Genomic DNA, 27082 nt, shown 5'->3' with positions numbered 1-27082 from the left:
CCGTCATCTTGAACTTCTTTCATTTTCTAATAATTGCGCCAACAGTTGTTGCCCTCTCACCAAGCTGCTTGCCTATTGTCCTGTAGCCCATCCCAGCCTTGTGCAGGTCTACAATTTTATCCCTGATGTCCTTACACAGCTCTCTGGTCTTGGCCATTGTGGAGAGGTTGGAGTCTGTTTGAGTGTGTGGACAGGTGTCTTTTATACAGGTAACGAGTTAAAACAGATACAGGTAATGAGTGGAGAACAGGAGGGCTTCTTAAAGGAATAATAACAGGTCTGTGAGCCGTAATTCTTACTGGTTGGTAGGTGATCAAATACTTATGTCATGCAATAAAATGCAAATGAATTACTTAAAAATCATACAATGTGATTTTCTGGAATTTTTTTTTAGATTCCGTCTCTCACAGTTGAAGTGTACCTATGATAAAAATGACAGACCTCTACATGCTTTGTAAGTAGGAAAACCTGCAAAACCGGCAGTGTATCAAATACTTGTTCTCCCCACTGTTTGTGGGGATCTTAACAAATTGGGAGGTTAGATGACTATATAAATTATATTGATGATGTTACATGGCCTGTTGCTTTGGATTACTTTGTTAATCATCATGGGGAAACCCTATTAGAATTCCATCGGGACTAACATGTAAGCGATAACTTTACATCCATACAGTATGTCAAAGGAAAAGCTGTGATGGACTTCATAGTTGCCGTCCACGACTGTCTAGAAACTTGTTTGGCATTTAAGGTGTTCTCCTACACAGATGGTTAAAGGATGCAGATGTTTTGACTTAAACTGAGAGAAAAAGTAGACTTCCTGATTACTCTTTCTGGTTGGCCACAAACTTTCTCAGCCAGGTATTACTGTGCATCATTCGGAGCAAACGAGACAGGCTTAAATGTAATTGAAGAAAAGTGCCAAATGACTTTCTATTAGAGGTCGACCGATTAATCCGAGTGGCCGATTAATTAGGGCCGATTTCAAGTTTTCATAACAATCGGAAATCGGTTTTGCCTATTTTTAACACCTTTATTTAATCTTTATTTAACTAGGCAAGTCAGTTAAGAACACATTCTTATTTTCAATGACGGCCTAGGAACGGTGGGTTAACTGCCTCGTTCAGGGGTAGAACGACAGATTTTTACCTAGTCAGCGCAGGGATTCAATCTTGCAACCTTACGGTTAACTAGTCCATCCCGAGATTAGGCTCGTGTAATGATGTGATGTGAAATGGCTAGCGAGTTAGCGGGGTGTGCGCTAATAGCGTTTCAAACATCACTCGCTCTGAGACTTGGAGTAGTTGTTCCCCATGCTCTGCATGGGTAACGCTGCTTCGAGGGTGGCTGTTGTCGTTGTGTTCCTGGTTCGAGCCCAGGTAGGAGCGAGGAGAGGTACAGAATCTATACTGTTACACTGGCAATACTAAAGTGCCTATAAGAACATCCAATAGTCAAAGTTATATGAAATACAAATGGTATAGAGAGAAATAGTCCTATAATTCCTATAATAACAACCTAAAACTTCTTTACTGGGAATATTGAAGACTCATGTTAAAAGTAACCACCAGCGTTCATATGTTCTCATGTTCTGAGCAAGGAACTTAAACGTTAGCTTTCTTACATGGCACATATTGCACTTTTACTTTCTTCTCCAACACTTTGTTTTTGCATTATTTAAACCAAATTGAACACGTTTCATTATTTATTTGAGACTAAATAGATTTTATTGATGTATTATTAAGTTAAAAGTGTTCATTCAGTATTGTTGTAATTGTCATTATTACAAATACATTTTTTATTTAAAATCGGCCGATTATTCGGTATCAGGTTTTTTTTATTTTTTTATTTTTATTTTATTTTTATTTTTAAATCGGTCGACCTCTACTTTCTATGTTCTGAAATGGCATGTAGAGCTCTGGTGAAACTCATCGAAACCCTGCAAAGATTCCAAGAAACAACATTTGATTTTGATGTGTGGTATGAAAATTTGTGATATTAATATACTCTGAAATGCAGGAAAAAAATGAAAATAAAGAACAGACCCAAGTCCAGGAAAGATTACAAGCCTTATTGGAATGACTAGTTAAGGGATCTATGGTCAGTAAAATGCTGACCACACCGCTTGCATCACACGCGTGAGCGTTGCAAAATAAAAGTACACATACATGCTATTCAATCATTGCACTCACACCGCTCGCCTCTTGCATAGCCTGGCGCTAAAATAGAACTTGGTTCTATTTGTGACGTTTGACGGCCTGCAAGTCCAGTCTCTCCCATCTCCTCATTGGTTTTTGAGGAGCATATACCCATGTGGGTGATTGAAAGATAAACTGAGGTCCACACTCCAGTCGGAGGTGGTAATGCACCTTAAAGTTGGTTGCCAACCGCCATATGAAGGCCAAAGAAGAAGCCTGAAGGAGGAGAGATTACTAGAAACTAACTAACCCTTTTAACTGTGGATTAAATTGTCAAAGTAGATGACCTTGTGCATTTCAGGTAAAATAATAACCAAATGTTTAAATCCCAGGACAAATTAGCTAGCAACAGCATGCTAGCTAGCTAAATTGCCATCAATGTTTAATGCTTTTCAACCTGTCACCAAATTAATATAGTTGGTTCAGAGTTTGTTTTGATATTTCAACCTGCGTGTCCTGATTGCGTCTGGGGTGGGTGGACAAAAATCAACATGCGGGCATAGGCGCGCGAGCGGTCTGGTCAGCATGTCATACACAAAGCTGAATACGTATTTTTACAGTGTAAAGATAGAAATACAAGAGAACATTTTAGGAAGGAATTTAAGAAAAACCAGCATGTTTGATTAAAGACTGTGCCTATTCAAACTGAGATATCAGAGAGGGCAGTTATTACACCTTGAAGAGATTTATTTTCTACCTTTATTCAGTTAAGAACAAATTCTTATTTTCAATGACGGCCTAGGAACAGTGGGTTAACTGCCTTGTTCAGGGGCAGAAAGACAGATTTTGTTTTACCTTGTCGGCTTGGGGATTCGATCTTGCAACCTTTCAGTTACTAGTCCAACGCTCTTACCTGCCGCCACAGTTACAGGAATCCTCAACAGTTTGAGACAAATAAGTTAGGACCAAAACGACATGAGAAAATTCCAATGAAAGTCAGGGAAGAGCTGATATTACACAGGTACTTAAGGACTGGGAGAAGTGGTTTGATAGTTTGTTCTTAGGTAACAAAAATGTGGCATATTTTGAGGAAGAATTGTATTAAGACATATGTTCCCTGAGAACTAAAATGCAATGTTAAAACCCTCTGATCAACACAGAGGTGGAAAAAAATACACAATTGTCATACTTGAGTAAAAATAAAGATTTCTTAATATAAAATAACTCAAGTAAAAGTCTAAAAGGTATCAGATTTGAAATGCACTTAAGTGGTGGAGGGGAAAAAAATACTACATTTTCATACTTAAGTAAAAGTAAAGTAGAATTCCTTAAATTAATTACATTTAACAAACCAGACAGCACAATGTCCTTTTTTTATTACTTTTGACAGCCAAGGGCACACTCCAACACAATTTACAAAGGAAGCGTTTATGTTGAGTGAGTCCACCAGATCAGAGGCAGTAGAGATGACCAGGGACGTTCTCTTGATAAGTGTGTGAACTGGACCTTTTTCCATGTACTGCTAAGCATTCAAATTGTAATCAGAACTTTTGATTGTCATGTATGGAGTAAAAAGTACATTTTCTTTAGGAACGTAGTGAAGTACTAGTAAAGTAAAAGTACAAAAACCCACAAAAATGACTTAAGTAGTACTTCACACCACTGAACACACAGTGGATTCGGAAAGTATTCAGACCCCTTGACTTTTTCCACATTGTTACGTTACAGCCTTATTCTAAAATGGATTTTAAAATAAAATCATAATCCTCAGCAATCTACACACAACACACTATAATGACAAAGCAAAAACTTTCGCAAATGTATTAATAGAAATGCCTTTACAAAAGTTCAGACCCTTTGCCGTGACACTCAAAACTGAGCACAGGTGTATCCTGTTTTCATTGATCATCCTTGAGAAGTTTCTACATCTTGGAGTCCATCTGTGGTAAATTAGCATTGATTGGACATGATTTGGAAAGGCACACACCTGTCTATGTAAGGTGCCACAGTTGACAGTGCATGACAACCCAAGCCATGAGCTCAAAGGAAATGTCCGTTAAGCGTTCGGAGACAGGATTGTGCCGAGGCACAGATCTGGGAAAGGGTGCAAAAAACATTCTGCAGCATTGAAGGTCCCCAAGACCACAGTGGCCTCGATCAATCAATGGAAGAAGTTTGGAACCACTAAGACTCTTCCTAGAGCTGAACGCCCAGCCAAACTGAGTCATGGAGGTGACCAAGAACATGATGGTCACTGTGACAGAGCTCTAGAGTTCCTCTGTGGAGAAACTTCCAGAAGGACAACCATCTCTGCAGCACTCCTGGCCAGATGGAAGCCACTCCCCAGAAAAGGCCCATGACAGCCCGTTTGAAGCTTGCCAAAAATCATCTAAAGAATCTCATACCATAAGAAACAAGATTCTCTGGTCTGATGAAGCCAAGATTGAACTCTATTGCCTGAACGCCAAGCATCACATCTGGAGGAAACCTGGCACCATCCCTACAGGGAAGCGTGGTGGTGGCAGCATCATGCTGTGGGGAAGTTTTTCAGCAGCAGAGACTGGGAGGCTAGTCAAGATCGAGGCAAAAGATGAACGGAGCAAAGAACAGAGATATCCTTGATGAAAACCTGCTCCAGAGCTCTCAGGTTTACCTTCCACCGGGACAACGACCCTAAGCACAGAGCCAAGACAATGCAGGAGTGGCTTCGGGACAACTCTCTGAATGTCCTCGGGTGGCCCAGCCAGAGCCCGGACTTGAACCTGATCGAACATCTCTGGAGAGACCTGAAAGTAGCTGTGCAGCAAAGCTCTCCATCCAACCCGACAGCGCTTGAGAGGATCTGCAGAGAAGAATGGAAGAAACTCCCCAAATACAGGTGTGCCAAGCTTGTAGCATCATACCCATGAAGTCTCAATGCTGTGAAGTACTGAGTACTTAGGTAAATGTGATATTTCCGTTTTTTTATATATTTGTAAAGTTTCAAAAAAATATATATATTTGAATGTTTTGTTGTAATGTTGTCTGAAAACTTTGACGGCACTGGGTGTAACCCATACTTAAAGGAGCTTTCTGTGGCAGAAGTTAAGGTGTTTGACATTGATGAACTGCCTAATTAAGTTTTAAAATCCAAATTTGTTTTGAGTACAGTACACTGCCATCCATAAGTCAATAGTTAATTCCATTCTTAAATCTTAAATTAAATTCAAAACAATGTGACTGAGAGGCATAACTTCCGGGTTGGAGCGAGCAGTCGCATCTGCACTCGGTCCGCAGGTAGTATTACATTTCATTACATTATAGTACAACGGTTTGATTTGTCTAATCTTAGCAATTTCTTCTTAGCTAGCTACATAGCCGTCTTTGTATCATAGATAATTGCGTAATTATCGTATTTCGTCCCGTCTGGTGTTCAACCTTCCCAAGTTCTCTCACGTCACCCCGCTCCTCCGCTCTCTCCACTGGCTTCCAGTTGAAGCTCGCATCCGCTACAAGACCATGGTGCTTGCCTACGGAGCTGTGAGGGGAACAGCACCTCACTACCTCCAGGCTCTGATCAGGCCCTACACCCAAACAAGGGCACTGCGTTCATCCACCTCTGGCCTGCTCGCCTCCCTACCACTGAGGAAGTACAGTTCCCGCTCAGCCCAGTCAAAACTGTTCGCTGCTCTGGCCCCTCAATGGTGGAACAAACTCCCTCACGACGCCAGGACAGCGGAGTCAATCACCACCTTCCGGAGACACCTGAAACCCCACCTCTTTAAGGAATACCTAGGATAGGATAAAGTAATCCTTCTCCCCTCCCCCCTTAAAAGACCTAGATGCACTATTGTAAAGTGGCTGTTCCACTGGATGTCATAAGGTGAAAGCACCAATTTGTAAGTCGCTCTGGATAAGAGCGTCTGCTAAATGACTTAAATGTAATGTAAATGTTTCGTCGTCCTAACGCAGTCTACACTGCTATCTGCCCTGCAGCTAGCCAGCTAGCTAACGTCCACCATCTACCGATTAGCAGCACAACTATTACACTCAACTGAACGACTTGATTAGTGTAGTGTTAGCTAGCTACATAGTTGTCTTTGCTGTCTTCGTATCCAAGATAATTGTGTAGTTTAGAGTGTGTAGTTTTAGAGTGATTATCTTAATTTACCGAGGTTAGCTAGCCAGCTATTTGTCGTCCTTAACGTAGGAGACACTGCTAGCTAGCCAACAGCTAGCCAACGTCTACCGTACAGAACTTCCGCACTCAACAATCCGGTCGCATTTCGCTTCGCTCCACAGGTAGTATCACATTTTTCATTTCATTTCATTACAGTACAACGGCTTGATTTGTTTGATCGTAGCTAGCTACATAGCTAGCTACATAGCCGTCTTTGTATCAAAGATAATTGTGTAGTCTAGAGCGATTTCCTAGGTTAGCTAGCCAGCTATTGTCGTTCTTTTAACGCAACGTAACGTAATCAACACTGCTAGCTAGCCAGCTAGCCCCGAATAGCAGCACAGTAGAAACTATTACACTCAACGGAACGACTTGATTAGTGTAGTGTCAACAACGCAGCCACTGCCAGCTAGCCTACATAGTCAACAACGCAGCCTCTGCCAGCTAGCCTACTTCAGCAGTACTGTATCATTTTAATCATTTTAGTCAATAAGATTCTTGCTTACGTAAGCTTAACTTTCTGAACACTCGAGACGTGTAGTCCACTTGTCATTCCAATCTCCTTTGCATTAGCGTAGCCTCTTGTGTAGCCTGTCAACTATGTGTCTGTCTATCCCTGTACTCTCCTCTCTGCACAGACCATACAAACGCTCCACACCGCGTGGCCGCGGCCACCCTAATCTGGTGGTCCCAGCGCGCACGACCCACGTGGAGTTCCAGGTCTCCGGTAGCCTCTGGAACTGCCGATCTGCGGCCAACAAGGCAGAGTTCATCTCAGCCTATGCCTCCCTCCAGTCCCTCGACTTCTTGGCACTGACGGAAACATGGATCACCACAGACAACACTGCTACTCCTACTGCTCTCTCTTCGTCCGCCCACGTGTTCTCGCACACCCCGAGAGCTTCTGGTCAGTGGGGTGGTGGCACCGGGATCCTCATCTCTCCCAAGTGGTCATTCTCTCTTTCTCCCCTTACCCATCTGTCTATCGCCTCCTTTGAATTCCATGCTGTCACAGTTACCAGCCCTTTCAAGCTTAACATCCTTATCATTTATCGCCCTCCAGGTTCCCTCGGAGAGTTCATCAATGAGCTTGATGCCTTGATAAGCTCCTTTCCTGTGGACGGCTCACCTCTCACAGTTCTGGGCGACTTTAACCTCCCCACGTCTACCTTTGACTCATTCCTCTCTGCCTCCTCCTTTCCACTCCTCTCCTCTTTTGACCTCACCCTCTCACCTTCCCCCCTACTCACAAGGCAGGAAATACGCTCGACCTCATCTTTACTAGATGCTGTTCTTCCACTAACCTCATTGCAACTCCCCTCCAAGTCTCCGACCACTACCTTGTATCCTTTTCCCTCTCGCTCTCATCCAACACTTCCCACACTGCCCCTACTCGGATGGTATCGCGTCGTCCCAACCTTCGCTCTCTCTCCCCCGCTACTCTCTCCTCTTCCATCCTATCATCTCTTCCCTCTGCTCAAACCTTCTCCAACCCATCTCCTGATTCTGCCTCCTCAACCCTCCTCTCCTCCCTTTCTGCATCCTTTGACTCTATGTCCCCTATCCTCCAGGCCGGCTCGGTCCTCCCCTCCCGCTCCGTGGCTCGACGACTCATTGCGAGCTCACAGAACAGGGCTCCGGGCAGCCGAGCGGAAATGGAGGAAAACTCGCCTCCCTGCGGACCTGGCACCCTTTCACTCCCTCCTCTCTACATTTTCCTCTTCTCTCTCTGCTGCTAAAGCCACTTTCTACCACTCTAAATTCCAAGCATCTGCCTCTAACCCTAGGAAGCTCTTTGCCACCTTCTCCTCCCTCCTGAATCCTCCTCCCCCTCCCCCCTCTCTGCAGATGACTTCGTCAACCATTTTGAAAAGAAGGTCGACGACATCCGATCCTCGTTTGCTAAGTCAAACGACACCGCTGGTTCTGCTCACACTGCCCTACCCTGTGCTCTGACCTCTTTCACCCCTCTGTCTCCAGATGAAATCTCGCGTCTTGTGACGGCCGGCCGCCCTATCCCCTCCTCTCTTCTCCAGACCATTTCCGGAGACCTTCTCCCTTACCTCACCTCGCTCATCAACTCATCCCTGACCGCTGGCTACGTCCCTTCCGTCTTCAAGAGAGCGAGAGTTGCACCCCTTCTGAAAAAACCTACACTCGATCCCTCCGATGTCAACAACTACAGACCAGTATCCCTTCTTTCTTTTCTCTCCAAAACTCTTGAACGTGCCGTCCTTGGCCAGCTCTCCCGCTATCTCTCTCAGAATGACCTTCTTGATCCAAATCAGTCAGGTTTCAAGACTAGTCATTCAACTGAGACTGCTCTTCTCTGTATCACGGAGGCGCTCCGCACTGCTAAAGCTAACTCTCTCTCCTCTGCTCTCATCCTTCTAGACCTATCGGCTGCCTTCGATACTGTGAACCATCAGATCCTCCTCTCCACCCTCTCCGAGTTGGGCATCTCCGGCGCGGCCCACGCTTGGATTGCATCCTACCTGACAGGTCGCTCCTACCAGGTGGCGTGGCGAGAATCCGTCTCCACACCACGTGCTCTCACCACTGGTGTCCCCCAGGGCTCTGTTCTAGGCCCTCTCCTATTCTCGCTATACACCAAGTCACTTGGCTCGGTCATAACCTCACATGGTCTCTCCTATCATTGCTATGCAGACGACACACAATCTTCTCCTTTCCCCCTTCTGATGACCAGGTGGCGAATCGCATCTCTGCATGTCTGGCAGACATATCAGTGTGGATGACGGATCACCACCTCAAGCTGAACCTCGGCAAGACGGAGCTGCTCTTCCTCCCGGGGAAGGACTGCCCGTTCCATGATCTCGCCATCACGGTTGACAACTCCATTGTGTCCTCCTCCCAGAGCGCTAAGAACCTTGGCGTGATCCTGGACAACACCCTGTCGTTCTCAAATAACATCAAGGCGGTGGCCCGTTCCTGTAGGTTCATGCTCTACAACATCCGCAGAGTACGACCCTGCCTCACACAGGAAGCAGCGCAGGTCCTAATCCAGGCACTTGTCATCTCCCGTCTGGATTACTGCAACTCGCTGTTGGCTGGGCTCCCTGCCTGTGCCATTAAACCCCTACAACTCATCCAGAACGCCGCAGCCCGTCTGGTGTTCAACCTTCCCAAGTTCTCTCACGTCACCCCGCTCCTCCGCTCTCTCCACTGGCTTCCAGTTGAAGCTCGCATCCGCTACAAGACCATGGTGCTTGCCTACGGAGCTGTGAGGGGAACGGCACCTCAGTACCTCCAGGCTCTGATCAGGCCCTACACCCAAACAAGGGCACTGCGTTCATCCACCTCTGGCCTGCTCGCCTCCCTACCACTGAGGAAGTACAGTTCCCGCTCAGCCCAGTCAAAACTGTTCGCTGCTCTGGCCCCCCAATGGTGGAACAAACTCCCTCACGACGCCAGGACAGCGGAGTCAATCACCACCTTCCGGAGACACCTGAAACCCCACCTCTTTAAGGAATACCTAGGATAGGATAAAGTAATCCCTCTCACCCCCCCCCTTAAAAGATTTAGATGCACTACTGTTCCACTGGATGTCATAAGGTGAATGCACCAATTTGTAAGTCGCTCTGGATAAGAGCGTCTGCTAAATGACTTAAATGTTAAATGTATGAAGTATAGTCTATAAAATGATATTCATCCATCCTCAACAATAGGCTAATTACCTTTTGAGAATCAAAACATTCTAGTGGAAGAACAAAATGGTTTTGGTAAATCCAGAGCCTCTATAGATCATATCTTCTCCGTCTGTACAATAATCAGACAGATTACACAAAGCCTACTTTTGCAAGTTTCAGTAATCTTTTAGCCTATAGTTTGTTAAAGACAGGGGTTGATGGGAAATTGTATCATGCAATCCGGTCTCTTTACGAAGTACCAATTGCTTGTGTGCGTGTTAATGAATATCGTACAGATTGATTTCCCACACCCTCATGTGTAAAACAAGGAGACGCCTTATCACTGACTTTGTTCGCTATGTTTATAAATTATTTGTCAAAATAACCCCGTGAGGTGAGACTTTGGAATAGACTGTTGGATATGCCAACTGCCAGAATAGCTAGTAGGTAGGTAGAATGTGTCTGACTATATGGTGGAAAGACTATTTTTTTACTAAGAAATGGCTGTATGTTTTAATTTTAGTATGTGTTCAGGAAGTGGAAATGTATCTAATAAGCTATAAGAAGTTTATTAATGGATATTTATATTTTGTGTTAAGTTATCATTTCAGATTCATTGATTAGTGTTGGGCCAGTAACTGCAAGGTTGCAAGATCGAATCCCCGAGCTGACATGGTAAAAAAAAAATCTGTTCTGCCCCTGAACAAGGCAGTTAACCCACTGTTCCCAGGCTGTCATTGTAAATAAGAATGTCTTAAACTTTATTTAACTAGGCAGGTCAGTTATCAATGGGATCTATCCATAGGGGGAGCCTGGGTAACTGAAATGTCTGACCTTTTTCAACCGTGACTGAACATCTGTACGAAAAACAAATTAAGGAAGACATTGATAGTATCAGAAAACAACTTGATGCAATATACCCAAATTGAGAACGTTTTGTTTGATTAAGGGTGAATTAATGTGTGTGTGAGATATATTATGTATAACCTACCTAAAAGCAAGACATAGCTATGTGCACAGGTAAGATCAGGGATATTGCCTCTGCATATTGAAACAGGTCGGTATTGTGGCGAAATGGAAAAGACCTCGTATTGTGACCTCGAAGAAATAGAGAAAGAAGCTAATTTTATCTACCATGGCATATGCTTGCTCATAATCCAGAAAGCACACCAGATATACCCTGACATCTGTATATGTTATGTATGGTTGTTATGTACGTAAGCACAGTACCATTCAAATTGACACACCAACTCATTCAATGTTTTTCCTTTATTTTACATTGTAGAATAATAGTGAAGACATCAACTCTGAAATAACATATGGAACCATGTAGTAACCAAAAAAAGTGTTAAATAAATCAAAATATATTTTAATGAGATTCTTCAAAGTAGCCACCCTTTGCCTTGAGAGCTTTGCACACTCTTGGCTTTCTCTCAACCAGCTTCGTGAGGTAGTCACATGGAATGCACTTCAATTAACAGGGGTGCCTTGATAAAAGTACATTTGTGGAATTTCTTTACTTCTTAATTCGTTTGAGCCAATCAGTTGTTTTGTGACAAGGTATGGGTGGTATACAAAAGATAGCCCTATTTGGTAAAAGACCAAGTCCCTATTATGGCAGGAATAGCTCAAACAAGCAAAGAGAAACAGTCCATTACTGTAAGAAACGTTTCTTTGAAAGTTTCTTCAAGTGCAGTCGCAAAAACCATCAAGCGCTATGATGAAACTGGCTCTCATGAGGACCGTCACAGGAAAGAAAGACCCAGAGTTACCTCTGCTGCAGAGGATAAGTTCATTAGAGTTAACAGCCTTTGATTGCAGCCCAAATAAATCAAATCATTTTTTATTTGTCACATGGCCAAATACAAGCCCTTAACAATCAATGCAGTTTTAAGGAAAAAAAATTGAACAAATAATTAAGGCGCAACAATAAAATAAACAATAGCGAGGCTATGTACAGGAGGTTCCGGTACAGTGTCAATGTGCGGGGTCACCGGTTAGTCAAGGTAATATGCAATCGTATGTAGAGGTAAAGTGACTATGCATGGATAATAAACAGTAGCAGCAGCATAAAAATGGGGGCTGGGGTGGGAACTAGAGGTCGACCGAATATGATTTTTCAAAGCCGATACCGATTATTGGAGGATCAAAAAAGGTGATACCGATTAATCAGAAAGAAAAAATGTAATAATGACAAGTAAATAATGAAACATGTTCAATTTGGTTTAAATAATGCAAAAACAAAGTGTTGGAGATTAAAGTAAAAGTGCAATATGTGCTATGTAAGAAAGCTAACGTTTCAATTCCTTGCTCAGAACATGAGAGCATATGAAAGCTGGTGGTTCCTTTTAACATGAGTCTTCAATATTCCCAGGTAAGAAGTTTTAGGTTGTAGTTATTATAGGACTATTTCCCTCTATACCATTTGTATTTCATTAACCTTTGACTATTGAATGTTCTTATAGGCACTTTAGTATTGCCAGTGTAAAAGTATAGCTTCCGTCCCTCTCCTCGCTCCTCCCTGGGCTTGAACCAGGAACACAACGACAACAGCCACCCGTGAAGCAGCGTTACCCATGCAGAGCAAGGGAAACAACCACTGCAAGGCTCAGAGCGAGTGACGATTGAAACGCTATTAGCGCGCGCTAACTAGCTGGCCATTTCACTTCGGTTACACCAGCCTAATCTCGGGAGTTGATAGGCTTGAAGTCATAAACAGCGCAATGCTTGACGCACAACGAAGAGCTGCTGGCAAAACACACGAAGGTGCTGTTTGAATGAATGTTTACGCGCCTGCTTCTGCCTACCACCGCTCAGTCAGATACTTAGATACTTGTATGCTTAATCAGATTATATGCAACGCAGGACACGCTAGATAATATCTAGTAATATCATCAACCATGTGTAGTTAACTAGTGATTATGATTGTTTTTTATAAGAAGTTTAATGCTAGCTAGTAACTTACCTTGGCTTACTGCATTCACGTAACAGGCAGCCTCCTTGTGGAGTGCAACGAGAGAGAGGCAGGTCGTTATTACGTTGTAATAGTTAACTGTAAGGCTTCAAGATTGGTTCCTCCGAGCTGACAAGGTGAAAATATGTCGTTCTGCCCCTGAACGAGGCAGTTAAGCAGTTTATTTTTTACCGCCTGCCATGTGGTAGCAGAGAGAACAGTCTATGACTAGGGTGGCTGGAGTCCTTGGCAATTTTTTGGACCTTCCGCTGACACCACCTGGTATAGAGTTCCTGGATGGCAGAAAGCTTGGCCCCAGCGATGTACTGGGCCGTACGCACTACCCTCTGCAGTGTCTTGCGGTCGGAGGCCGAGCAGTTGCCATACCAGGCGGTGATGCAACCAGTCAGAATGCCCTCGATGGTGCAGATGCTTCAGAGTTCAAAAGTCACATGAACATCAACTGTTCAGAGGAGACGACGTGAATTTGTATTTACTATGGATCCCCATTAGCTGCTGCCAAAGCAGCAGCTACTCTTCCTGGGGTCCAGCAAAATTAAGGTAGTTTATACAATTTTAAAACATTACAATACATTGACAGATTTCACAACACACTGTGTGCCCTCGGGCCTCTACTCCACCACATATCTACATTACTAAATCCATGTGTATGTATAGTGCATATGTTATCGTATGTGTGTGTGTGTGTACATGCATATGTCTGTGCCTATGTTTGGGTTGCTGCACAGTCCCCGCTGTTCCATAAGGTGTTTTTAAATCAGTTTCTTTTTTTAAAATCAAATTTTACCGCTTGTGTCAGTTACTTGATGTGGAATCGAGTTCCATGTAGTACTGTGTGCCAGGCCTTCATGGTCAAATTGCTGCAAAGAAACCACGACTAAAGGACACCAATAAGAAGAGACTTGCTTGAGCCAAGAAACACAAGCAATGGACATTAGACCAGTGGAAATCTGTCCTTTGGTCTGATGGGTCCAGATTTTTGGTTGCAACTGTCGTGTCTTTGTGAGACACGGAGTAGATGAACAGATGACCCCCGTATGTGTGGTTCCCACCGTGAGGCATGGAGGTGGTGTGATGGTGCTTTACCGATGACACTGTCAGTGACTTATTTAGAATTCAAGGCACACTTAACCAGCATGGCTACCACAACATTCTGCAGTGATAGGCCATCCCATCTGGTTTGCGCTTAATCATTTGTTTTTCAACAGGACAAACACACCTCCAGAGTAATGTTTTCTTCACCTCAAACCGCAAGCAAGCAAAGTCTGTTTTTACATCCATTGAGAATGACAATAGCTCCACAGTGTATTTGAAAAACAACTGTGTGAAAAAGGACAAATGTCATGCTCTGATCCAGTGGAAACGTCATAAAATAGACCTACCCAATTACTTCGTATCCGTTGCGCAAATAGTCTACAGCTGTGTCTGTCCTGAGCTTACTGGTGTGGGAAACTGAGGGCACAGAATATTTTATAGCGTTGCAAGTTCGCTAGCATGAGCTTCAGGCCAGATCCAAGTTAATAGCCACATGACAATGATTGAGATACAAAAGATGTTATCATAAATTAAACCTTTCCACGAAAATGTGCATATGAAAACCATAACTGGCACGCAGATCGGTAGAAATGGTAAGATAAATTGACATGCCACGTGATAAAGGTCGCTGACTCCTCGTGTAGCCTATTACCGATAACTTCAGGAGAGTAACCGCAGAATCTGCAAATGCCAGTAGGAGGATGGTCAGGTTTATCTTGATCTCTGGCTCCCTCAAGTAATGTATGTCTTATTTTAAGCAATGCGCGTAAAGCATCAGACAAGCTCAATGCATGTATAGTTAATTTTATTAAAATACATAGGGTGTGTCTTCATGGAGAAATACACATTTGAGAATTTTGACCAACCGATTGGTCGAAAGAACAGATGACTTTCGGTTGAATAAGATCATTCTTTGGTCCGGGACAGCCTTAAATTTTAGACAAAGCCTTTTCAAAACAAAACTCCGATAACCAGTGCAATTCTGACAAAACTATGATAAATATGCCAGCAGTGTAAAAAGTGTTTTGAACACCCAATGTCAGGTTTGTCTGACTCCAAAAGGCATGGGACGAACCCTCTCTAACCCACAATGAAGTGGCCAACACACTGACGTCCAGGCTTGTCATGAATAGAACCATCCTGCACATTATAGGCATTAAATATCTGCATTTAGCAGAGCATCTTGCTATAGGCCTATATCCACAAACGGCATCTTTGTTGTAAATATACCCAATTGATTTGTCAAAATATACCATAACTAGATCGTTTGATAGCATGGTCAAAGACCAAAGTGAGCATCAAAGCTATTTTGGTGTCTCTCCTCCATATTTCTTCTGAAGCTCCAAAGTGTGTGTGCTCAAAGCCTGAATGAGAGCGAGCTGCTAGAAAAACAGGGCACGTCCTCTTTAATAAGCCTAATTTAAGATTCAATTACAATACCTCTGAAGATCATTAACTTCCAAATTAGACATTTACTGTAGTGACAGAAACTCAATCTGATGGAGACAGCGGGTATGAGCTGGTAAATACACAAAGAAGCGTCTATCTGAAACCTATTTTTTTCACACTGGTGTGAGGTAGAAATTGTATTCGAATTTTTTCCAGAAAGAAAGCATGCCCACATTACAATAAGACAACGATGCTTTGAAACAGATTTTAGAGCAGGTTGTCACAGGGCAGGCCTGACCAGTGCACGCACGGGTGCGCACATGCTCCTGCTGAGGTAAATAGCTGGCTGATGGTGGGATCAGGCACATGGCTAATCTGCATGTGTGAAGGTCAGGGCTCAACCACTATGAGAGGTGAGACCACATAATGGGCTCCCTGCCAAAAAGCAGGATCACATCACTAGATAAATGAAGCAAGCAGCCAGTGTTAGAGATTTCATTACACAATGTAAACAGAACACAATCCTGAATCCTACCCCACACCATTACTGAAGGGATTAAGAAATTAGGCAAGAACACAGTAGACATCTCTATTTACATCTGCAGTGGAAATACACACATTTGATAGATGAGAACCAGATGCAATATTATGTAAACTAGGCAGTAGCTGTCAAATGTCACTCCACTTCTCAAAACTTCCAAAGTGCCCTCAGAAGTGCAAGCTGTATACTAGCCAAATATTGGACTACAGGAGCCTAACGTTACTCCTTAGTCCAAGGACCTTACATGTTCTGTTTAAAGTGAGAATTGGCGCTGGAAGCCAAAACAGCGAAATACTCTTAAGTTCAAATGTGAATCGAGTCTTAATTGCGGTATTGTTCTAGAAACATAAATCCCTCTACTTTCACAATAATTTCATAAATGCAAAATACACATACTATACACCGTTTTAACAGAGTTGCAGCCGACAGTATTTTCCACTTTCAACACAGTATTGTCCACTGGTGTATGTATGCCATTTACACACAGGTGTTCGGGGACTCAGAGACAGCCAATTAGCACATTACGTTTCCTGTAAACAATCGCTATAACATGGAAATATGGCCATGTGTGAACCTTAACCCTAAAAATGTGTGTATCAATTTAATGTATTATTCTTTGTCAATATATGAAAGGTCCTTATGCTACCAAAACCGTACCCACAGGCGATGCGTGTCAATGTCCAGACCACGCGTCACAGCTCTTAATACAGAAGACGCCTTCCTCCAATGACTTACGTAATGGAACTGAAAGTCATGATCAAGAGCTAGCTGGACACCAGCTATTGAAATCTCTCTAACCAATTGATTGCAACATAGCTAGCTACTAGCATAACATATTCTTTAAAGGCGTTGGCAACTCTTTATGCACAATATGGGCCAAGGAGCATATCTAGCTAGCCAACGCGAGGCCCTCAAACTAGTGTTACAAAGCTAAATGTTATCAGGCTATGCTATAGCTAGCATATAACAATTTAGTGTATAATAAATAGTTCGCTGGATATCAACAAACGAATGCTAGCGTTAGCTAGTAAGAATTGTGCTTGTTCAACATACGTTGATGTGCTTTTTGAGATTTGAAATGGATACTTCAATAGCTCAGCAGTTGCACACATTCTGACCTGACTACTAGCTAGATAGATAGAGCCAGCCTTGCTAGCTAGCAAGTCAATGCTAGTTAGAATGGTCCTTGGTTTTTAAGCAAGCGGAACATTAGATGGAAGGGTCGACGATATTTTTTGTAAGACCACAAGTTAAATTGCAAATAATGTTTTTTAATTAAATCAGCACGCGAATGTATAAGTTTACTTGGAACTATGTATAGCTAAAGTGGTTTTAAAATGTTGGAGCATAGACTATAGAAACTAGGACGCAAACTAACTTAAACGGATCACTTTGTTGTCCCCAACCGGAAGCCACATTTAATGCCAACTTCAAGTAGCCATAAACATAAGTTTGCTAACTGCCCATATGGCTGCTGAATTCATAAAATGACAACGTGGATGTTATCTCCGCCTGCATGTGTATATATTATACAGTAGAATGTTAGGTACTGCAATGTAGCTACACAAATATACAGCCAGACTCAGAGAAGTCTAGAAGTCCTATAGGCTGACATATTGGCATAACGTTCGCTAACTTGTCTCTCTGACCATAGCTACATTAATTTAGCTAGGGTAACGTTAGTGAACTACAAAACCGCCTGGAAAGCTTAGTTAGTTTGGCAAATTAGTCAAAAAAAAGTGACATACGAATGTATAATTTACCTGTGATCTGCCACTTCCTTGTCCGTTGTTTCCAGGGCTCATGGCAGGGTGATTTCTTTGTTGTCCTCCCCAAACATGTGTAACTGAACCGTATTGGGGGTTTATGTCTTTGGTCAGCCCCATGCTTGATTGTTGTTGTTGAGCAGAGGGATTAGTGTAATCTTGATAGCCACCGCCATAGCCCCGCATCATAGGGCTCGGGGATGTCAGTAGCTGGTTTAGAGTTGGGGTAGCCCCCGAAGGATGTTGTTGAGTTTGCCCTGGAAATCTCTGAAACCCTCCAACATTAGCACCACCAGAAGAGGCAGCGGCCATGGCAGCTTTGCTATGATTAGCAGCAGACGTGTTGCTGCCTAGGCCCATCATGTTGTTCCCCTGCCGAGAGGGACTCATCATCCCATATCCACTATTACCGTAGCCAGGTCGGTAAGTCGGGTAGTGGTTGTACGGGTTGTTGTGGTACCCTTCGTGGGAGTTTTGTTGAACTTGATCCATATTCTGTTGTACCGAATGCATTATCCCAGACCCAGGGCTTTGTTGTCCGCCATGTTGATCAAAGCAAGGCCCTCCTTTACCATTTCCATAATAACTATTAAACTCCGAAACCGAGCTGGTACCACTTTGGGACGGGTTGATGTTGTTATTTGTTGGTCCCGAACTGGCATGCTCGTACCTGCTGTCCAACCGGTCTTCCGTTTTGCTCGGTTGGTCGTCCTCATTTTTATTCAGCATTTCCTGTTGCTGATGGCGTTCGACTGTATTCCCTAAAACAACATTCCCTTTTCCTCCATGTTGGCGGTTTCCACTTTCCCCATGTTGGCGGTTTCCACTTTCTCCATGTAGCGACTGCTGGTTGTTGTTCTGAATTTGGCGTTGTTGGTGCTGAAGGAATTGGTTGAATGGCTGTTGCTGAGGAGGTGTGTGGTGGAGAGATGGAGTATCTTCACCACCAACATTTTTCACTTTATGACTAACAAACATTCCCGCCTCCATGCTAGAATTTGAAGTCGAAAAAGACGCCGATCTAGAATCTCTACTTTCCTTCTCACGTGGATTCGAATCGTTGTTTGCAGGAGAAGCTCGAGCTCTACTGGTCGGGTTCAGTTCATGGCGTTCTACATTATTCATAGCATGAACGATAGTCCCATTTCCTACCCCAAGCACAGCTCCACCAACTACTCCAGACTTGCCAGATTTCAAATCTTGACTCAAGCTACTAGCTAAATTCGACCTTTTCTTACCATTTGATGTTGGGGCTGTTGCCACTTGTGCGGCCATGATCAAGTCCACATCTCAGGCATAAAGTCCAGTCGAGCTAGCAAGCTAACTGGCTAATGAAAAAAAGAGGAAGAAAAGCAGAACACAAAAGAAGCCAGACAGCTAACGTTAGCTAACAAGAAAACGACGTTAGCGTAAAATGAAAAAGCGCAAGAGTATCGAATATCCGCATAAATACCGTCTGTTAGAGCAAGCTCATGTTATACGTTTTCAGACAGACATGAAACTTTTTTCCTTCAATGTCTAACCCGGATACAGGCAAATGCCTTTTCTATCCGAAGCCCCTAGCCCAGCATGGCATCAGCGAAAACAGCGAGCGTTGAGAATCAAGGGCTCTAGCCAACGATGGTGGATAAAATGAAGATGTCTACTCAAGCAGTTTACCGTTTGAAAAAATGGTCAAGGTTCCTGTCTGTGTAAGTGGGTGTTCCTTCTCTCGCGAGAGCATGCTTTCCCACGTGAGACCAATGGTGGAGTTCGGTTTGCATGGCCAGGTGTCACGGGTGGGTGGAGATGTCTTGTAATGACAGGGGTGAAAGTAAGGCAAAATACATATCAGGGTAAGCCATACTGGTAAAACATCAAATCAAATCCAACTTTGTCACATGCTCTGAATACAACAAGTGTAGACCTTACTGTGAAATGCTTACTTACAAGCCCTTAATCAACAGTGCAGTTCAAGAAGAGTTAAGAAAATATTTACCAAATAAATGAAAGTAAAAAGTAACACAATAAAATAAGGGGGCTATGTACAGGGGGTACCGGTACTGAGTCAGTGTGCGGGGGTACAGGTTAGTTGAGTTCATTTGTCCATGTAGGTAGGGGTGAAGTGACTATGCAATGATATTAATTAGCGAGTAGCAGCAGTGTACAAAACAAACGGAAGGGGGGTCAATGTAAATCCTCCGGTGGCCATTTGATTAATTGCTCAGCAGTCTTCTGGCTTTGGGGTAGAAGCTGTTAAGGAGCCTTTTGGTCATAGACCTGGCACTCCGGTACCGCTTGCTGTGCGGTAGCAGAGAAAACAGTCTATGACTTGGGTGACTGGAGTCTTTGACAATTTTATGGTCTTTCCTCTAACACCGCCTATTATATAGGTCCTGGATGGCAGGAAGCTTGGCCCCAGTGATGTACTGGGCTGTACACACTACCCTCTGTAGCGCCTTACGGTCAGATGCCAAGCAGTTGCCATACCAGGTGGTGATGCAACCAGTCAGGATGCTCTCGACATGAGCCTTTCACAATAATTAAAACAAAATGTCAAGAAAACTGTAAGCTATTACACCATTATTTAGAATTACCACATGTCAGAGACATGAAAAATGGACTTAAACGGGTGGTATACCAACCTACGAGCCAAAATGCAATGTGCCAATCGCCAAATGTCATTACACTTTTTGGTGTTTGGTGTACAAGATGTCTCTTTCCATTCACCACTGTTTAGAGGCTGGAGATATTTTGTGAGTGGATGAATGTGCGCGTGTAGTCTAGTAAAGGAGCCCATTTTATTTATTTTATTAAACTATTATTTAACTAGGCGAGTCAGTTAAGAACAAATTCTTATTTACAATGACAGCCTACCAAAAGGCAAGTGATTGTTTGAGAATCTAATGATCTGAACATCATGACTTATTGTGGCATAAACACAACCAAAGGTAATACATACAAGTTAAAGCTACAATATGTAACTTTTTGGTGACCCAACCAAATTCACATAGAAACATATGTTATAGCTCTGCCATTTATTGAAAGCAAGTCTAAGAAGCGGTAGATCTGTTCTATGTAAGGTACTTCCTTGCTTCCCGTTCTTAAGTGTCGTTTTTGTGAAACTGAAATGCACAATTTGAATGCCTGAATTGGAAAACAAGGAATGGATCCTAATGTATTTCACACTATCATACCAGGTGGAATTTATATGTTTACCAAAAAAGTGGCGGGGTAAACGCGTTGAATCCCATATTACCCCTTTAATCATCAGTAAATGTATTCAATTAATTAGAAATATGCCTGTGTTCGAGTATGAGAGGCACAGACCTATTTTTGTGATGAATTGAGCCATTGTTTTTCCTGCTTTCTTTACAGTTTGTCTGATTGAATTCATTTCATATGTGGGACAATTGTTGACTGTAACGGTACTCATTCTTCTATATGCTATTATGTTATTAATAAAGTACAAGAATGGAAAGAAAAGGATCAACAGGAAAGGAAACAGGCCATATGAGAACGTCTGTGTGTTTCTACGTAGGACTAAATGAGAGCGAATATACATGAGCGAATTGTTAGTCTGTGTGCAGATGAGGGATTGACTCACTTGAGGGACTCAGTGGCCTGTTCAAGGGGAATCGACTGGGCCCTCCCCCAGCAACGGCAGCAGCAGCCCAGTCAAGTCAAGCAGGGAAAGTGGGTCAGACAGAAAACCCCCAGAAAGCAGTACAGCACAGCTCTCAGTAACACACTGACACCACGCGCCTTGTATTTTTTTGTACAAGAAAGGAAAAATTCTGCTCTAACACAGTAATTGTGAGTCAAATACAAGAATATTCCCTTGAAAAGTAGTGCCCTATATACATAATAGGGTGCCATTGGGGACGCACACAATGAAAAGAGCCAAATTTAAACACACCTTGCTATACAGACACTGGCCTGGTCAATGTGTTAAATTTCAGGGTGGAGTAAATAACAGTTTACAATTGATTTGTTTACTAGGATGGCTTCAGGTTTCTCAACATGCAGTGTATAAAATAGTGACTGTGTTCTCAAATGTGTCTTGAAGACTGACCCCCTCAAGTTATACAAAATGGATCAGTTTGATATGTTACGAATTGAAATTCGTACAATACGTTACGAATTTGCAAAGTGTACAATATTGTAATGACCTGACTAGATCATAAATGAACAATTGTCCAGACAGAGGCTTGAGTTTGCGAATTGACGGTTTATTAAACCAACTTTACACAGGCTACTGTTTGGGCCGTAGCACACGCCAAAAAGATGACAGATAACCCACAAGCCAATTGTGACCTTCTCTTGTGAAGCCCAGACGTAAGAGAGAGAACAAAAGCTGAACCTGGTCTTAACTTCCAATGCTCCACCCCCCTGCCCAACCCCCCTCCACGCCACTCCGCCAACCACCAGGATGCCCGGCATCAGAACATTCCAGGCATTCCCGTGATTGGCAGATAGCAGGTTGATTGACATGTCGGACCCCGCGAACACCGGGTACTGGTCAGTACAACACAACCACCTCCTAGCCTAGCACATAACACACAGCTGTCTGTGCGGGTCGCTACAATATGTTACGAATTTGTAAAACGAATAACATGTTACAAAATTCTAATCGTTTTTGCAAACGTTATTTATGCTAGGAGTTAAGTTTAGGGTTAGGGCAAGGGTTAGCTAAAAGGGTTATGGTTAGCTAACACACTAAGATATTTCAAATTAGCTAACAATTAGTATGCAGTTGCTTATTAACTAAAATTATAAAGTTGTACGTGATGAGATTTGAATACGCAGTCTTTGGGTTGTTAGACGTTTGCGTTATACGCCTGCCTTAAGTAACCATCTGTCTTATGTAACCATACCAAATGTAACATATACTAATTTCAGTGTCCTGGATTTACATGTACTATGTTACGTCTAGTCTATGAGACCAGGCTGTGTATTTTCCATCCAAGTTCATGCCTATTTCACTGGATAAATGTAAGCAACCAAGGGCATCTTCTCAAACCTCTGACAGCAAATACTTTGTGGATGAAGGTAGAGATAAGAGTAAATCACACTTATTGATCTCAAATCGCAATGCATTGCTGAAATTATGCGAGTACAGAATATAATTACATAATATAGAATGTTACATTATAGGTCTCTCACTGCATAATTCCACCAACACTATAACACTATGATTCAACAAAATGTTCTGTCAACCTTGTGTTCAATGCTTTGCACATTAGCAAAAACAGCTTATAATATGATTGCTTCAAACATCAACAAATCAGTGAAACCTATGGAACAAATCTAATGAGCAACAGCTGAACAGTGACTTTTCATAGTGGAAAGCATAATCATTTCCATTAATGCATAATAAGGCAGGGTCTATGCATGCAATTAGTCCATAAATATATTATGATGTAAGGTTGAAGTACATAGAACAGAAACAGGGATGTAGCCTACTCAGCACTAACCATGTAACAAAGGAATTACACCATCTGCATCCCAAACAGCGCCCTATTCCCTATATAGTGCCATACTTTATGAGCCCTGGTCAAAAGTAGTGCCCTACATAGAGAATAGACTCAACCCATGACAAATTATAATTTTCACCCATTGTCCATTACAGTCCAGTCTACTGCATAGAGAGCCTATTATAGTGTTAAAGGGGGACTATGTCATAAACCCTCTAAGTTCCATAAGGGGGCCAAAATGGCTCCCATTTTGGTCAGGGAGAATCCAAAACCAGTCTAATTGGAATTAATGGCAGTAGAGGCGTTTCCAGCTTTTACTTTTGCAAGAAAATAAAAGTATGACATGATGTATCAGAAATTGTGTATGCTATGAGTGCTATTATATGATACAAGATCAGTACTAGTTGCATTTACAAGTTGCCGAAGTCCTATCATCAACTGATTTCAGCCAGTGTATGGCTTTGGATTGATTGAATGGAATGTTGGCATATTGGCAGTTAATAAAAAATAAAAAATAATTGGAATCATTCCTCTAAAACTGTTTGGCCAGCTAGCTAACACACATACACTGCAGATAAACTCTTCACATTCATTGTTTAACACAATATATTATCACAGCACTGTCAAATCATGGTTTACCAACTCCTTGACCAACATGGCTGACCTTTGGACCATCATAAGAAGGTTCTAGTATTCTAATTCCTAATTCTATGGTCTACTGTCTGTGAGCATCATCACTTGACTCTTTCACATTGACCCTCTACCCCACAGCTACTTCTCGCCCACCCAGACCCCTTTTATCACCCCACTTAAAGCATCCATGTGACAGCTGGCTTTTAATGAACAATTTCCCTGATGTGCCTTAGGTTGGAGCTGGCAGGGACCCAAGCAGGAATTGGTCTCTGGGTCTGGGTCTGAAATGGCACCCAATTCTCTACATACAGTAGTGCACTAGAAATGGAATTGGGTGCCATTTGGGATGCAGTCACAATGAGACGAGTGACACTGATTGCGTTTCCCCACATTAAACCTCACCTGACCTTGGCAGAGGTAAATCATTAGTTCCCCGTTGTAATCATCACACGGCCGCAATTATACTCCATTGGACCTCCATTTGCATTTAGACGTAGCTCAGGCCACGCCAAAAAGAAAATACACGCTGACAATGTCAGAGAAACTCAGGGACAGTGGTTTGCAAGCCAAAGGGATTGCATGATTGGGGCATAGTTATACATACAGTACAGATAAGCAACCACAGAGCACATATTTTGTGGGCAACTCTTCTAAACAAGTATACCTTACAACAACACTCTAATTTAAGAATATTCAACCATAGCGAGAGAGAACCATTTGAGTTGACATTACTTGAAATGCAGCCCATAACCAAGAAAAAAAGATAATCAGGGAATTACTTGCATCGTTAGTAATTAATTACTTTAGTAATAAGGTGTTCTTTCTTACTGGCAGCTGTCTTACTGAACTAAGGGGTTGCCTAGCAATCACCATTACACACTGGGTGACATCATTCATGGCTGAATCAATCCAATCTCTTTAATTCAAATGACCAAGCTGACCATGTAGCATTATTTTCATAAATGTGACCTTCAAAATAAGGGGGAGGGGGGTGGGTGAAATGTATCCAAGTCAGATTAGTAGGGTGAAAATGTAAAATGCTGTGGTCTGCAAAATCATTGCTGAGATTCAATTTTACCACAGGGTGGGCACAATAGGCGTGACTTAATTTCCTCTGAAACACGCCAACCATGCTGTAGTAGACAGTGAAGAACAAAGAACAAAGCAGCCTGAAGTAGAGCACATCATGGCTACAATACTGACGCCAGCAGGTTTAATATAATAATAATCTCCCTTTGTAGGTTGGAAATAGAACAATTGTGTGTAATAGTATTAGTAATCTACAGCAGGGGCTCCCAACCTTGTTTTTCACAGGGCCTCCTTTTTCACATTTGAAAAACGTCACCCCCTCCCTTTTTAGAATTGTTAATTGAGATACCCTATGTTAAATACACCACCAAAAGCTTGATTTTGTTTAATTTGAGGGACCTAGGATTTTTTGTTTGTTTTTAAGATCATTTCCTACAATTCTCATGACATCTTTTAGGTAGGCTATTTAATAATGATCATAACAATAATAATAATGGAGAAGGAAAGTAAACTCTAGACCTGATTTCCCCAAATGCTATTTAGCTCCCAAATTGTTTTATTATAATCCATATGAACCCTTAATTTAATTCTACATATTCTCTTTTACAGAAAGTGAATAGATCAAATGATAGCGACAGAGTCACTCATTGTATAAGATTACTTCCCAAACAAAGTCTTGTTTTTTTTACTCCTCTACATTAGGTCAGCCTCAGATATCTCCATGTGCTTCGGAGTTGTGTCTTCCTCTGTCATTTTATAGCTTGTTTCTAGCTTAACGCAACGCAGAGTTATAGATCGGTTTATACAATTGCGAATTTGTAAACCCCTAGGTTGGGAATCCCTATTCTAGAGTCATTTAAGATACGTCCCATAGGGCTTTCTTCAGAAGCAGTGCATTATAGGGAATAGGGTACCATTTGGGACTAAACCCTTGGTGTCAGGGACAGCATTCTCACACTAGACACAGAGCCACTAGACACAGAGTCTATGTCCTGACAATTCAGGTCTTTCAATCCATTAGGGATCACCACTAATCATTTAGCCAGCAGATTGGCGAGTCAAGACCTGGGTTAATTTGTCCTGGCACACAGTGAAATGGGGCTGTGCATTACAAATGGCACCCTATTCTCTTTATAGTGCACTACTTTTGACCAGGGCCTATAAAACTCTGGTCAAAAGTAGCGTACTATGTAGCTGTTCCACAGATGTATACACGTGTCGTGGTTGATTGTGGATGCTTGGCAAGGAAAACAACCCCTCGATGAGACATCCCCCCCTCTGCTCATCGCTCCTTAGGCTGAGTCTCAAATGGCACTCTGTTCACCATATACAGATGTAGGATCTTAATTTGACCACACTGTTGCTGCGGGAAATGCAAATGTGTAGTGTATTCAAAGTTTTAAAAAGGCTTCTAAAGTTTGTAATTTCCACTTAAAAATGTCAGACTTGATTTGCCCTAACAAACAATGTATCAACCCCTACAAATATGTCCATTAATTATAATCCACACAATAATTCACATTTCCGGTTGCTGTAAGATTATTTTCCTTCTTGAGAAACTGGCCAAATGAAGATCCAACACCTGTAGTGCACTACTTTCGACCATTGCCCTTTGGGCCCTTGTGAAACATAGTGCACTATAAAGGATATAGGGTGCCATTTGGGGATGTATTGACGCAGACTTATATACACTTTTCTCACGAAGTCTGGGATATGATCTATAGATTCTGTCTGTACACTAGTTTTTAACAGACACATTTTTCGATGTATTTTTTTATTATGCTAATTCGATTTCCGCAGGGTCACGGATATCGACTGTACGGCTGTAAAATAGCAGCATGTGTTTACAGAGGGGGAAGGAGGTTCAAAATCAATGAGCCATCTCAGTAGGTAAATGTGTAAAAAAAAAAAAAAACACATTTATAATTTGTGGTATTAAATTAGTATAAATACAATAAGGTAAAACATTGTATATAATGGTGCACTTCCACTAACAGATCGGTGGACTATTAGTTTATAAGCAAGAATGTATTTATAAAAAAAACTATTTATTATGTGTAACAAAAAAATACATATTTTCATAATAAACAATGGAAATTGCCTGTATCACTTGAGTCAGTCTACTCTTGGACGCAAGCGTATTAGTGTTTCTCGTCTGAAAGCTGTATAAAACTACTCAACAACTCAAAGGAACATTTCCATTAAACAAACTTTGAATGTTGTTAGCTATGTACAACTCACATTTAACATCTGACATTTATGCTTGCATTTCCCCGCCCTGCCAGTCATTTAGACATTTTTAATTAGAATTGTTCCAC

The 27082-nt window shown here is 42.3% G+C and overlaps 1 protein-coding gene across 1 annotated transcript in view; it reads right to left on the bottom strand.

Moving 5' to 3' along the window:
* The window catches only part of LOC115139633 (AT-rich interactive domain-containing protein 1B-like), a 116847-nt gene extending 97571 nt beyond the window's left edge, over positions 1-19276 (bottom strand). The window contains 1 exon segment of the mRNA XM_065026458.1: positions 17644-19276. Coding sequence (XP_064882530.1) covers positions 17644-18921 — 1278 coding nt within the window. The 5' untranslated portion in view covers positions 18922-19276.
* Positions 19277-27082: the final 7806 nt, after the last annotated feature.

This window comes from Oncorhynchus nerka, linkage group LG13 (assembly GCF_034236695.1).
Source record: "Oncorhynchus nerka isolate Pitt River linkage group LG13, Oner_Uvic_2.0, whole genome shotgun sequence".
In the NCBI taxonomy this organism is placed as follows: domain Eukaryota; kingdom Metazoa; phylum Chordata; class Actinopteri; order Salmoniformes; family Salmonidae; genus Oncorhynchus; species Oncorhynchus nerka.
Note: the sequence above shows the minus strand (reverse complement) of the source record. Positions and strands in the feature narration are given on the sequence as shown.